The sequence below is a fragment of the Tamandua tetradactyla genome, chromosome 10 (genome assembly GCF_023851605.1).
Source record: "Tamandua tetradactyla isolate mTamTet1 chromosome 10, mTamTet1.pri, whole genome shotgun sequence".
Taxonomy (NCBI): Eukaryota; Metazoa; Chordata; class Mammalia; order Pilosa; family Myrmecophagidae; genus Tamandua; species Tamandua tetradactyla.
The window spans coordinates 18,548,004-18,563,839 of record NC_135336.1 but is presented as its reverse complement, the minus strand read 5'-3'; the positions used below and the strand labels follow the sequence as shown (position 1 = coordinate 18,563,839).

General features: G+C 36.2%; 1 protein-coding gene across 9 annotated transcripts in view; it reads right to left on the bottom strand.

Moving 5' to 3' along the window:
* Window positions 1-15,836, bottom strand: part of LRCH3 (leucine rich repeats and calponin homology domain containing 3) — a 224,017-nt gene that overhangs the window by 25,614 nt on the left and 182,567 nt on the right. For 5 of the 9 annotated variants that reach the window (XM_077118051.1, XM_077118050.1, XM_077118053.1 and 2 more), the window contains 5 exons: window positions 12,398-12,469; window positions 8,519-8,567; window positions 7,889-7,999; window positions 6,854-6,972; window positions 5,509-5,646 (listed from right to left, as the gene is read on the bottom strand). In XM_077118051.1, coding sequence (XP_076974166.1) covers window positions 5,509-5,646; window positions 6,854-6,972; window positions 7,889-7,999; window positions 8,519-8,567; window positions 12,398-12,469 — 489 coding nt within the window. The remainder of the gene's footprint in view (window positions 1-5,508; window positions 5,647-6,853; window positions 6,973-7,888; window positions 8,000-8,518; window positions 8,568-12,397; window positions 12,470-15,836) is intronic. The other 4 variants (XM_077118054.1, XM_077118056.1, XM_077118055.1 and 1 more) reach the window with 2 other exon arrangements.

The window sequence follows — 15,836 nt, the reverse complement described above, 5'->3', positions numbered from 1 at the left end:
GGCGGTTTTATGGACCTTAAACCTAAAGCAAGAGCACTGAAGAAAGAAATAAATAAATGGGAGCTCCTCAAAATTAAACACTTTTGTGCATCAAAGAACTTCATCAAGAAAGTAGAAAGACAGCCTACACAATGGGAGACAATATTTGGAAATGACATATCAGATAAAGGTTTAGTATCCAGAATTTATAAAGAGATTGTTCAACTCAACAACAAAAAGACAGCCAACCCAATTACAAAATGGGAAAAAGACTTGAACAACACCTCTCAGAAGAGGAAATACAAATGGCCAAAAGGCACATGAAGAGATGCTCAATGTCCCTGGCCATTAGAGAAATGCAAATCAAAACCACAATGAGATATCATCTCACACCCACCAGAATGGCCATTATCAACAAAACAGAAAATGACAAGTGCTGGAGAGGATGCAGAGAAAGAGGCACACTTATCCACTGTTGGTGGGAATGTCAAATGGTGTAACCACTGTGGAAGGCAGTTTGGCGGTTCCTCAAAAAGCTGAATATAGAATTGCCATACGACCCAGCAATACCATTGCTGGGAATCTACTCAAAGGACTTAAGGGCAAAAACACAAACGGACATTTGCACACCAATGTTTATAGCAGCGTTATTTACAATCGCAAAGAGATGGAAACAGCCAGAATGTCCATCAACAGATGAGTGGCTAAACAAACTGTGGTACATACATACGATGGAATATTATGCAGCTTTAAGACAGGATAAACTTATGAAGCATGTAATAACATGGACGGACCTAGAGAACATTATGCTGAGTGAGTCTAGCCAAAAACTTAAGGACAAATACTGTATGGTCCCACTGATGTGAACGGACATTCGAGAATAAACTTGGAATATGTCATTGGTAACAGAGTCCAGCAGGAGTTAGAAACAGGGTAAGATAGTGGGTAATTGGAGCTGAAGGGATACAGACTGTGCAACAGGACTAGATACAAAAACTCAAAAGTGGACAGCACAATAATACCTAATGGTAAAGTAATCATGTTAAAACACTGAATGAAGCTGCATCTGAGCTATAGGGTTTTTTTTTTTAACTATTATTATTACTTTTATTTTTTTCTCTATATTAACATTCTATATCTTTTTCTGTTGTGTTGCTAGTTCTTCTAAACCGATGCAAATGTGCTAAGAAACGATGATCATGCATCTATGTGATGATGTTAAGAATTACTGATTGTATATGTAGAATGGTATGAGTTCTAAATGTTGGGTTAATTTCTTTTTTTCCGTTAATTAATAAAAAAAAAAAATTTGGAAAAAAAAATTACCAAAAAAAAGTGTTATCATCAAATGTAACAAACTTTCCACACCAATGCGAGTTTTGCTGGTGGGGTGGTGTATGGGAATCCTGTAGTTTATTCATGATTGTTTTGTAAATTCACAAGTTTACTAATAAAAATTTTTTTAATTAAAAAAAAAATGTGAAAAAAAAAAAAAGTATTTGCAAAGTCCCCTTGGGGGAATGGTGAGAAAGGGGGAAAATTCAACTTCCCCAAGTAGGGAATTTCTGATAAGCAGTGGGGACAAGAGCAATAGGCTGAGCCCCCAATCTTGGGGTTTGTTCATATGAAACTTAACCCCGCAAGGGATAGGCTAAGTCTACTTAAGATTAGGCCTAAGAGTCACCCCCAGAGAACCTCTTCTTTTGCTCAGATGTGACCTCTCCCTCTCTCAGCCAGCACAACAAGCAAACTCACTGCCCTCCCCCTTCTCTACATGGGACATGACTCCCAGGGTGTGTACCTTCCTGGCAACGTGGGACAGAAATCCTAGAATGGGCTGGGGCTCAGCATCAAGAATTGAGAAAACCTTCTCACCAAAAAGGGGGAGAGCAAAATGAGACAAAATAAAGTGTCAATGGCTGAGAGATTCCAAACAGAGTCGTGAGGTTATCCTGGAGGTTATTCTTACACATTATATAGATAGCATCTTTTTAGTTAAGGCATAAAAAAGAGGCTGGAGGGAACTGCCTGAAAATGTAGAGCTGTGTTCCAGTAGCCATGTTTCTTAAAGATGATTGTATAATGATATAGCTTTCACAATGTGACTGTGTGATTGTGAAAACCTTGTGTCTGATGCTCCTTTTATCTACCTTATTGACAAATGAGTAAAACATATGGATTAAAAATAAACAAATAATAGGGGGACCAAATGTTAAAATAAATTTAGATTGAAATGCTGGTTGGTAATCAGGGATGGGGGTATGGTATGTACGATTTTTGTCTTTTTATTTCTTTTTCTGGATTGATGTAAATGTTCTGAGAAGTGATCATGGTGATGAATATACAACTATGTGATGATATTGTGAGTTACTGATTATGTATCAAGAATGGAATGATCATATGGTAAGAATGTTCATGTTTATATGGCATGTTATGTTTTAAAAAAAGAAATTAAAAAAGAATCCCTGCTCAGGATGCTTCCAGTAGAATGGTTAGTCAAAAGGACAGAGTGGTGTATACTCCCTATCACTCTGCAAAGCAGAAGGACTCATGATTTTTGCTTTAAGTGAAATCTATAAGAAACTGCTATCTTCAAAAGCTTTTCTAGAACTTCAAATGACATAATGCATGGTTTTAGAGATTAGAGCACTTGTAACTCATCTTTGACCTTTTGTGTCTGGCAGAATGCCCACATAGGGAAGTTACTCAATAAATATTTGAGTAAATTTTGGTTTTGATTTCACTACCAAGTTTTATATGCTTTAATCTCATTTTATACCCATATTTCTCTGACTAGTAAGAATGTCCATTTGTTTCATTTCTCTAAATGGTAAATAAAAAATAGTTTAATTTTTTCCTGTACATATTTTACATTCTTAAATGGAAGGCACTGTGGTCTGGTGAACAGAGAGTAAAGAAGCTCAGTCATCTTTATTCTCAAATTTTACTTTCTATCTATCTGCTCCTAGTTACTACCTAAGTATCTTTCTCCTGAAAATGAAAAATGACAGATGTGTTCTTTAAGAAAAAATAGTTATAGAAAAAAAATTTTCTTAATTCACTGACAGAAACTGGAAAGAATGCAAACTGAATAAATCCTCCCCTCACTGGCCTTTGCCAAACAGCATGTCAATTCCCACTCCCTTAACTGCCACCCCCGAGAACAAATTGTGTCCTTTGAGTCTTTGGGAGCATAGTTGACTTTGGTAATGTTATAGTTCTTTTTTATTCAAAACTGATAATAGAATACTTTGTCCCCCTATATATTTCAGCCTGCATTTCCTAAAGCATAGGACGTTTTCCTTTATAGTCATAACCAAGGAAATATAACAATAATTTCATAATATCAAATATTCAGTCCAGGTCTTAACCAGGTTCCCCAGAAACAATGCCTGTTTTCTGAGGTTACTAAATAAAAAGTGGCTATCGATTTTTCTAAGATGCAAATGCATGACTCTATTTTTGGATGTGCTAGATGGGAACGGCCATATCAGACTCTTTGATTAAGAAACTCATAATTAAAAGAACATAAGGTTCTTAGGAGGGGCAAAGGATTTGCATCTGCAGAGGTAACAAGAAGAATATTCAGAAGTAGCATTCTATAGATCTAGACACAAATGCAATTTGAATCAGGAATTTGTGTCAGGAATGCCTGCTAAACAACACAAATGATGAGAGAATGAGATGACGGCAAAACCTTGTTCAAAAGGTTAGATGCATCTAAGCATGTTATAAATGTACAATATCCATTCAGAGTCATCAGAGGAGGGTGTCACACTACAATCAAACACAATGTGGGAACTCTGATTATATCCTGGTTGCGTGCGTGCGTGTGTGTGTTTGTACTGGGGGGAGAGGAGAGCAGCTATAAGAAGTATTCTTAAATAACTGGGGAAATTTGAATTTAACTTCTGGTGCCTCATCTAATTTTCTTTTACCCAGAATGTGCATCCACCCTCACTTCTTGCCCTACCCCTCTCTCCTGTTGGCTGCTAATGGCACATAGCTGTCTCCTTCTGTAGAGAGTTGTCTTATTCCACCTGGCCTGGGGAAGCTAATATGTTTCCCCTTCTCCAGAGCCTGTAGGTAATGACTGATTGACATGGGACTGAGTCCTCTTGCCTCAAGGTAGGATAAACTCTGTGGGGCATTTCACTCCAAAGTTCCCTGTAGGATCAAGCTGAAGTTTTCTTCTAGCTGAGCCTGCATCCTTGCTTAGCTTTATTCCCCCTTCCCTATACTGCTTCCCTCACTCCCTGTCTTTGGAGAGGAGTCCTTCAATTAAATATAGGTACCCAAATACCTGTCTCAGGCTCTGTTTCTGGGGAATCTGGTTAAGACCTGGACTGAATATTTGATATTATGAAATTATTGTTATATTTCCTTGGTTATGACTATAAAGGAAAATGTCCTAAGCTTTAGGAAATGCAGGCTGAAATATATAGGGGGACAAAGTATTCTATTATCTGTGACTTTTAAACTATATAGAAGAAGCTAGTATGGGAAAATGCAATAAATGTTAGATGGGAGCAGGAATTTCAAGAGTGTCACTGTAGTAATGCTTTCAGCTTTTCTGCAGGAATGAAAATTTTCATAATAAAAACTTGAAAGAATAATAAAAGAGGTATGTCAATTCAAGCCTATACTTTCTCTTGTGGTTGCAATCCTGATTACTGAGGTCAAGTTCTGGCTATCAATCTAAAGAAAACCTACCACTCATCTTGAATGCGTATTATTCCTCATTTCTACCCGAGGTTGGTCACTAGGTGATGCCAGTTTCATCACTGAACTAATCTTCTCAGTCTATCCCCTCTCTCCATCTTCCTTCCCCTTATTCTAATTCAGGGTAGTTTTTCTAGCCTGAACTAATGCAACAGCCTCTTAGATGGGCTCCTTTCCTCTAGTTTTATCACCTCCAATCTATCTTATCAATCACTTAGCAGCTAGAATGACCATTTTACTATAATTATAATCATATTACTCCCCTTCTTAAATTCTTTCAGTGTTTTCTTACTGTCTACGGTAGGATAAACTTCTAACTCTCTGATCAGGTACATGAGGCCTTTGTAAGATGGCCCCTGCATACCTCTTTAGCTTCATCCACTGCCATTTGCCCCCACACCCTGTGTATGATCCATTGTGAACAACTTAAGGATCCCTTGAATGTGCCGTGATCTTTCTTAGCTTTTGCATTTAGGAAAACAATTTCCTATGCCCGACATGCCTACCTCCCTCTTTGTACTGCTGGTATATTCCTACCCATACCTGAAGAATAAATTCAAATTTTACCTCATCTGGAAGGCTTAAGTGGTCCCTTTTTTGTATGCCTATAGCACACCTAATATAAACCTCTCCTAAGATTTACCACACTCCTATAATTTATTGTTTACATGTTTATTTTTCCCTACTAGAACTGAGACTCAGGCAGGAACTGGATATCTGTATCCCTAGCATCTAGCACAATGCCTGCTACTGTGCTTAATGCACGCTTGATGAATAGCCAAACATTTCTCAGCATTATAAACTTACTACAGCCGGTGAGGGAACATGAATGCTTGGGACAGATCGAGGCCGCACATGATTGGCCAAATGGCAAAGAACAACACCATCGGTTAGAGCTGCTCCAAGATCACAAGGAAGAGATACTTTCAACCGGTACTCAATATGCTACAAGAACAGAAAAACATGTAATATATTAATTGGAAAGTGGTTGATACATAGGACATAATGGACTTATAATGGGATATATTTCCTTAGAAATCAAGATAAAAAAGCGATAACAAGAAACACAATACCTATTTTACCTTACCCTTCTATCCTGAGTCAATAACTTAAGTAAATCTAATGTATATGTATGTCATCTGGTCCACAGTAGCCCAGTTCAGCAGAAATCCATTTACAGTTTCTGATTTATAAAAACTGAACTATCTTTCAATTCCAAAATGAAATAAAAAGCAAATCATACTCTTGCTGCTTTCAAAATCCTTTCTTTGCCTTTGGATTTTGACAGTTTTGCCATAATATGTCCTGGTGTAGATCTCTTAAGAGCGTGCCCTGCTTGGAGTTTTTGTGCTGCTTGGATGTGTATATTCATGTCTTTTTCATCAGATTTGGGGAAATTTCAGTCATTATTTCTTCAGATACTTTTCTGTCCCTTTTTGTCTCTCTTGTCCTACTGGGACTCCAGTGTTGCATTTATTGGTACACTTGGTGGTGTCTCACAGGTCCCTCAGGCTCTTTTCATTTTTTTTTCCCTGTTATTTATTTCTTTCTGTTTCTCACACTGGATTATTTTCGATTGCTTTGACTTCAAGTTTGCTGTGCTGGTGAATCGCTCTACTGTGTTTTTCATTTCAATTATTGTAATCCTCAGCTCCAGAATTTCTGATTTGTGCCTTTAATAACTTCTGTGCTTTTATTTTGGTCAAAGAATGTTTTCATACTTTCCTTTAGTTCACTGAACATAGTGAAGAAGTTGATTTAACCTCTCTGACTAATAAATAAATACTTTCAATGTATTAAAAAAAAGCTAATCACATATATGTAAGTGTGTATGTGTGTGTATATATATATATACGTCTAAAAATATTACTTTTATAAGATTTCTTACTATGGGAAACAGAAAGAAAAGGAAAATACTTTAAATGAGTAGGGCCTAGAAGTGAACTATATGGAATCATCTTGCTCATTTTCTTAGTAAACAGTTGAAAATAATTGCCTTAAGAGCAAAATTTATTTTAAATTCATCACAACATACAGCACACAATGGACACTTGTGATTCCATTGAAAATTAAATGTCAGATGAACAAGTGATGTAAGGATTATGGATTATAACATTATTTAAAAAGTGTAATTCAAAGGAAATGTACACACCTTTCGTAGTTGATCTATTAATTCCAGCTCTTCTTCTCGCTGTCTTGACTTCTGTATTGTTATGAGATCTGCAGAATCAGTGGTAGGAGCAGATGATGAAAAAAAGGGGGAAGTATGACCTAGAAAAATATTAATGTGTAAGAAAAAAACGTTCTAGACTACTTGGATCTATCTGAGCATGGTGTCCTTACAAGTATAGAACTTTCTACTTTCTGGTTGACTTTTTAAAAAAGCTCTTATTAGGGAAAATTTTGAATATACACAATAATAGGGAAAACTGTCTAAAAATGATCAAAACTCCATTACTAGTCTGGGTCAACTACTTTTGTTTGTTTCATTACATCTTTAATTGAAAAAATATTGTAAAATACCATGTACAGAATACAAATAGTAAGCATACAGCTCAATTATCACAAAGTATACACAGCCGGATCATAAATGCAGTATCATTAATACCAAGAAACCCCTCTAATTCTTCCTCCCAATAAGTACCTAAAGGTTACTACTGATGTCTAACTTCCTTTCTCCCCAGTCCCCCAAGGGGACTTTGCAAATACTTTTTTATTCTCTGGCTTCATTTTTAAATCTTAGTTTAAGTGTGTCTATCAGTTACATTAAAAAAGACTTGAGATGTTTAGTTTCATTTCCAGGTATCTTCTCCTAGGGGACCCAGGTAAAAATTTGTCATATAAAGTCAAAGAACTTGAGATTTTAAGTAAATTTTAAAAATTACTGATTTATTTCTTTTAAAACACAGAAAAACCTGGGAAAGAGTTCCCTGCAGAGAGGAGGGAGGTTCTTTAGAACCCTGAAAGAGTGTTTCATTTGTTCAAATACTCTATAACCTGGCTTCAGGTGCTACTGAGAAACTTGAAATCCTAACAAACTCAAATTCTCTTCCTTTAAGGTCAGTTAGAATACAGACAAATGCAGTAAGTTTAAAGCTTTGCCAAAGTTCAGTTTAGAAATTTAAAAGCATGTCACATTTAATGGCATTGTATAAAGTCTCTCCGCTTTGTAAATCACTTCACCTACCTTTATTTGTTTCTGCCCTGACAGCTGCTCGGAAAAGGAAGCTTTCAGGACGCTGGGGCTGATTTCTCGGAATGACAACAGCAGGAAAAGAATATACAGGGGAATGATGAACTATATCAGCATGGAAAAGCAAAATAAGTTTTAGGGAAATGGAAATAAATATAATAGCAGATATATATGTCATAAAATTTTAATAAATAGGAAGTAAAGAAATAAAATTAAACAATAATATAAAATTATAATTGTTTATTAATGCAAAGTATGGGATAGAAAAGTAAGCCTGAAAGTGGGAGGTTGCTCGTATATAATTTTAGCCGTCATGTTATTTTTTGCATAACAGTAAAAGCAGAATGAATGTTACTACAGTGAATAATACACAATAAATGTTAATACAGTTAATACAATCTCTTGCACACCAATAGCCCTGGTAGCTATGCTTATTTGATCATGACAAATGTTTGAACAACCAGTTGACTTAAAAAATGAAAAACGATGGGAAATTCTCAATTTTGTGTCTGTTTTCCTATCTTAGAAAAAGATGCCACAGTTACCTAAGAAGTAAACTATCAGAAAAATCCTCATAAGGAAATATAATCCTCATGTGCTTAATTGTGCCTCTGTGTTTATTACCTGTTTCTGCTGTAGGTGAACCCGATGAGGCAATGGATCTGTCATCAGTCTGTGGAGAAGCAGATACGTCAAAAATTATCATTTAAGAAGAGATATTTTACACATTTATGGCAACTTTGGGATTATAAAAGAAAAAAAATCAGCCAACTCCTCTTCAAAAGTAAATCTATTAAAAAAAAAAAGTAGATCTAGAAATGAGTATTTGGGAAAATGAATTTTGTGAGTTTTTTAAAAGCCAACCTTTTTATATAATTGTGTAGAATACGAGAAGGTTTATGTAATACATTCTGTAAAGGTAGTCTCATTATCTAACAGTTCTCTAAGATTGTGAAAAGTGATCATCATCCTAAGGCAGAAAATTTTACTGAAAAATGTATGAGAGAACAAAATTTCACTTTATAAGACTTTTTGTGGAATAGCTTCTGAAGTATTTTTTTCCTTTGGAGAATAAAAGTTAATGTTTTAAGGAAGAGTGAAGGTGGTTTCTTAACTACAGTTAGGAAAAAAGGTGTTTAAGAGATGACAGATATATTTTCCAAACTAGTATTTAAGTCCAAGATGTTTTCAATGCATTGACCAAAGAAACTTTTGTAAAAAGGAGGATGAGCTAGTTAAACTGAAATAAAGTTTATGAGAAAGGGGTCACTTCTGAACATAGTGACCTTAAAGCTAACAACTAAAGCAGATGGACAGACACACATATACACACACAGAATAGCACACATGATCACAGTCTTTTTTTTAATTCTGTCAATATTTCTAGAAATCTTCTATCTCTACAATTGGAGTTGGTCAAATGAAATTAATGACGACAGGGAAATTTAACTACTAAGAAATAAAAAATAAATATATAGAAGACAGGTTGTCGAGTAAATTCTTGGACTGATCTGTAATCATTTTCCAGTAATGATTCCTAGGTTCAGTAGGCTGAAGTGAGACTAACATGAAAGCTTCCCTCCTGAGTAACGTGTTACATCTCCATTAAAGAACAAGACAACATGCTCATCAAGTTCATAGATGCAAATAAACCTAAGTTTAGGGCGTTGAAAACGAAAGGAAATTCAAACAAGAAATTTAATATAAAGTAATTTGTATTACTTTATAATATAAATTAGTAACAGAATAGAAATTAGTGACAGAAATAGAAATTAGTAACAGAATAGAAATTAGTAACAGGAATAGCCAGGCAGTGAAGCAAAAGCTGGGCATACTTTTAAGGAGACAAAAGTAGACCATCCCTATTTTCAAAGTGTGAAATAGGAAAGGAAAGCCAGTTAGCTAAACTAAGACCTGTTCAAGATCAATGGTACAAACAGGAAGAACGTTCATAGCTGATCTATTCCTTTGAGAAAGCCTTCTTGACAAAAGAAGAGGGAAGAGAGAAATGAGACAAAGTTTCAGTGGCTAAGAGATTTCAAACAGAATAGAAAGGTTATCCTGGAGGTTATTCTTACGCATTACATAGATATCCCTTTTTAGTTTATGGCGTATTAGAGTGGCTGAGGGAAGTACCTGAAACTGTTGAGCTGTGTTCTAGTAGCCATGTTTCTTGAAGATGATTGTATAATGATATAGCTTTTGCAACGTGACTGTGTGATTGTGGAAACCTTGAGTCTGATGCTCCTTTTATCCAGGGTATGGACAGATGAGTAAAAATTATGGATAAAAAATAAATTAATGGGGGGGGATAAGGGATAAAATAAATTGGGTAGATGGAAATACTAGTGGTCAATGAGAGGGAGGGATAAAGAGTTTGTGATGTCTGAGTTTTCTCTTTTTTCTTTTTATTTCTTTTTCTGGAGTAATGCAAATGTTCTAAAAAATGATCTTGGTGATGAATACTCAACTATTTGATGATACTGGGAACCACTGATTGTACACCATGTATGGAATGTATGTGTGTAAAGATTTGTCAATAGAAATATTTTTTAAATGTCTCAAAAAAAAAGTTGATCTCTTCCTAATATACAGGAAAATATAAAAAAAAATAGGGAAAAAACCTCTTAGTAGGAGGAATGAGATTAGAAATCTAAAGATATTAGATATTAAAGATTATATATTAAAGATAAAAGGACAAAGTTCATATGGCACTTTATTAGATAAGAATGAAGAGTTGAAATAAACGACACCAAATTGCACTGAATGTTATCTACTTCCAGGAACACAGCAACACACAGATGGGTGTGATGAAAAAACAAAGCCATTGAATAGAGAGGGAGCTTGTAAATGATGATTTCTAAAATGAACTTTTATTGAAACTTTAAGTCTCAGTCATTTACATTCTAGAATACTAAAATAATTAGTTTAAACCACTCTGGGGGTATTAACTATATTTGAGAAATCTTAGAGAAATGGAGGGCAAAAAAGGGCTAAAAATGATCTCAGCTATTAACATAAACCCAACTTTTAAGTCTGGTTAAGTAATAAAAGAAATAAAATCATGTCAAAATACAGCATATAACTGCTGAAATGTGAACAGGATAAGATATCAAAAAATAAAAAATAAATACTTAAAATTTTTAATCTCTTGACAGTGCAGCAGGTCTGACAGACAAAAAAGTTAAGACTTGCTATCTATCTTAAATCTGGAAAATTTTAAATTTAATTTTTCATGATATTTATTATAAAACAAGAACATATGGTTTGGATCACACAAGTCTTGGTACATTCAGAAATGGCCTTTCTCAAGAAGGATCTAAGGGAGTTACCTTACATATAGATCCTTAGCTCTAAGGTATAGATATAGGTATAGAACACACCTAATGTTCTAAGGTATCCATTGAGTTGGGTCTAGTAAATTAACTTCTCTCCTACGCATCTAGATTGGTACTAGTTACGTAACTTCTTTGAGAGAACTCTGAAATAAGCCCCTCAAATAATTTTCTGTATTATTGTTCAATAAGGAACCCAGAAAAAAAAAAAAAAGGCTGGTAAAGGCATGTAAAAGGATCTGAGTTTATTTAGGAAGAAGAGAAGATAAGTCTCAAATAAAATAATAGTCTTCAAATAAAAAGAATCTTAGATTGCTAAATAACAAGAAATCTCTACTCTGGAAAGAAAACAAGAAATAGCATAAACCACAGCAGGACAACATAAATTGTACAAAGACAGGACCTTGATAGTGAAGTTTATTAATTATTTACTATGTCCCATATGGGATACAAATATGGAATTACCATCCCTAGGAGTTTTCAAAACATAAAATACCACAGGTTCTTAATTTTAGAGTTAGTTTGCCTTCAGTTTTTCTAGAAGGTGAAATTTATCATCTTATGACATTACTGTTGCTATACAGCAAAATTATTCTTAAAGGGCCAGGCAGCAAATATTTTAAGCTTACAGGCCATATGATCTCTGTTGCAACTACTGCACCCCTGCTGTTTAGTGCAAAAGCAGCTATCATAATAAATAGAATGAATGGGCGTGGCTGTGTTTCTAAAACTTTATTTCCAAAAGCAGGTAGTTTGGGAGTTATCATTTGCCAACCCCTTCTATAGAGGTTTTGACAATGATAGCTTTGGGGACAGGGGCTCAAATTATTTTGCATGCATGTTAGACAACATAGTTAATTTGACATTTTACCAATGCAAAAATAATAACTCATGATAAAAAATAACCTTTGTTAAGAAAATTAAGATGGCATTGCAACAAAATCTGAATACAAAGATTAACATACACTCTATGGCTGTCTCTGGCATGAAAAACTTTTCAAAAATTTCAGGTGTAATCAATGTTAAATCCAAATAGTTTCATAAATTTAGGAATATTTCATATAATCTGAGAATCAGATTGTGTTAGGCCAATCCAATAACAAATTTAAGATACCCCGCTGTACACCTCCCACCAAGTTTCCTGGTAAATTATAACAACCAGAGATACCTTAACAAGCTTGAAGGCAGAAGAATGAGGCAGGGTAGCAGGACAGCCCACTTGATTCAACCCTGATGACGACTACATTTCAAATGAGAAAGAAGAAACAGAAGGCAGCATTTAAGTCAGCAAAATATCAGGCAGGCAGATCTGATCAGTAAAATAAGGAAAGGAAAGGCCATTGACAAATTTTCAAATGATTCACTAAGATACTGATAGAGCAGAAAGAGATTATTTTGGGGGAAATTCCATAATACATAAAACACAGTTTTTTCTACCTGTGTAATTAAAAATATTCTCAACGCCTTATACCACATTAATCAAGAAGTGAGAGGCATCATTTATGAAAAATACTGCCTACCATTTATGAAGAAATAAAACTAAAAACATCATAATCTTTAGGAAAAACAGCCTGTGCTGTTCTATGAAAGGGGAGAGAAAAATTCAGTCTACGCTAATTTTAACTGAGCAGATCTGCCATGAATATTTTTTCAATAGTAACCCAAATTAGATTTATTACAATTCAATTTAATAGCTCTGACAGGGAAGACAGGACATGAGAATTCTGTACCACACTTTGAGGAACAAACATTTCATTTCTATAACCAAGAAATTACGATCTAAGGGATGATTTTGGTTACTGAATCATTACATAAATATTCCTTTTTCTTTCTGGTATATTGGAATAGACAGAGGAAAACACCTGAAATCCTTAAACTATAATTCAGCTGCCCTGATATCTGAAATGATTGTAAAAGCCCTTATCTTGTGTCTTTGTGATTGTAAGAGCTGTTACTCCCTTTATCCAGTCATTTTAAAGTAATATCTAGGGCAATGGTCCTAATGCAAAGGAACAATCTGAAGTCAGATATTCACTAGTTCTAGTCTCTTACATTTGTAAATTCTATCAACTAGACTCTGCTATTGCAAAGATAATTGTCTCCCTTCCTTTGGCTTATACCTTTAGCATTGAAATGATAACTCTCCTTTCCCTCCTTTCTGCTTAGGATTCCCTATTGAAGTGATAACAGTCTCCCTTTCTGCTTAGAACTTGCTGTTTGAAATTGCAGTAACTTCATCTCCCCTTGCTAAAATCCATAAAAACTATGAACCCCCTAAACCGGGGGAGACAGATTTTGGGCTGAAAGACCATCTGCTCTCCTACTATGTGCCTAGTAATAAGCTTTTTCTCTCTTTGAAACCCTGGTGTCTCAGGAACTGTTCTTTTGAGCATATCTGGCAAAAGAATTCACTGCCTTTGTCTGGTAACATTTCTACCTTGGTGAAACTCTAAACGACCCCTAAGGGAAGGTGAAATTTTCCTTTTCCTTGAGTCCTTCACTCTCTCACCAACCAATACAATTGAATACTCTCAGAAAGGGTATCTTCTAGGATACTTCCAAACACTTACATAAAGTTATTAATGTACTGAACACATTTGCTTTTGCAATTTATGCCATACCAACAAGAATTCTGAGAATAAGGGTAAGTTAGATATATGAAGTGTTAGAATCTACGGATTAGAATTTTGATTACAGGTAAGAGCTGTTCAAAACATGATAATTTTCAAATTGGTAGGGAATGGAAATGAGAGAGAAGTTAGAATTTTCACAAAGCTATGTAGTAAATAAGATTTTACCTGCTAAAACAAACAAAAATACCAAAAGTTTAAAGATATTAAAGGCTTCATAACTTAAATAACTAAAAAATTTAAACTAAGATCACTGTTAGAATGAACTGGAGTGATTTGGTCCAACACTCATAACCATGTAGTAAGCTAAGGTTGAAAGGGGTTTATTGTAAAGGGGGAAGAGGTGGAGGGAGTTGGAAGGGGGAGGGGGAAAGGGTAAAGGAACACTTTCTTCAAGAGCCTGAAGAAAATGTCCATGTGTTGTGAAGTCTTTCTCCTTTTATACTCTGAAGTTCGCTGTCCCTTATTGTTCCTGAATTCTCCATTTGGCAACTTGTCTTATTGCCTTTGGCTAGTATTTTTGCTTCCTTTTTTTTGTGCCTGTTCTGACCTGTTTGCTCCTTCTTGGGTGGAGTTTGAGGTGTAAGTCCTTCTTTGATGTGGTTTCTTGCCCCAGGCAGCATTTGGCAAGAAGCATTAAGTGTTGTGGCAAGGAGGAGGGGGGAAGGGAAAGGGTCTTGAGTCAGTGGACCAAGAATTTCGGCCATTGGTGCAGGGGGAGAGGGGGCTGGGGCCCAAGCTCTGTCCCCTGCGACCTGTCAATCACAGTTGTCTATATCATGGTATAAATGAACAAAAACACAAGTAAGCATTTAGAAAAAGCAATGAGAAGGTCAATAAATACAGCTGATAGATAACTATGTCTCATTTTCCTTGATGAAAAAGCATATAACACATAATGTGTGAAAGAAAAATTACTGCAACATAAGCTACCTAAAGGTAGCAGTGAAGAAACAGACGTACCAAAAAACAAGACTTTTACAACAGTAATATACTGTGTAGCTTGACCTGTTTAGATTTCTTGGGGGCTCTTCTTAACCCAAAGTATTGGAATTACTGTCAATTTCAAACACATATAAAAGGGCTCAAAGTCGTTATGTTGGCAAAAAGGGTAAAAGGCGTTTCGGAAGAGGAAGTGAAATGAGCCTAGATAACTCTAATAATGCAGATGGGATATTGTAACAGGCAGGCCTCTCCCCCTCTTTCTGGTTCAGCTGTCTTCTCTGTGGAAAGTCCCCAACCCCCCCTCTCCAGACCTTCAGGAAAGGGTAAAACTGCAGGCAAGCATAAGACATATTCCTGGGATAGGGGCCCCTCCCCTAGCCTTCAGGAACTGGTGAAACTGCAAGTAGGCAAGGTAAGATATTCCTGGGATGGGGACCCCTCCCTTAACAGTTCAGTTTTGTGCCCTTCTCAACTTAAACCAGCCAACTGTTTACCTGTCTTTAACATGTCATCCTGTCTATAAAAACTGATGTTAACTTTTTGTTCAGGATTCAGACTTTCAGAGGCTACTCAGCTGAGCCCAGTGGCCATAGAAAATAAAACATGCTTCCTAAAACTACGGATCCTTAGTCTTGGCCTGTTCTAATTTCGAGGAACGTTCCCGGAGGCCTGTGGCCTCGTTTCTGGTTTTCGAGCTACATTTCTGGGGGCTCGTCCAGAATGTAAGGCCGGTATATTAACACCTCCCTCGCCCGCGGCAGTGGCGGCGCCCAGACCAGAGACCCGGACAGAATCCAGAGCCAGCAGCGGGGCGTTTCTCTGTCTCTCGGATTCCCCGGGTGGGGCGCCTGTCACTACTGGAGTGGGGACAGATCCGGGACAGTTGCTGGAACCAGGTTTGTAGGAGCACCGCCTGTCTATCTGGTAAGCGCCCGGGTGCATCAATTTCAGTGGAAGGGGAGCCTGATCAACTCCCACAGGCTATCCGAGTACCGTTCTCCGGTGGGAAGGCCAGGGGAAACGGACGTCTTC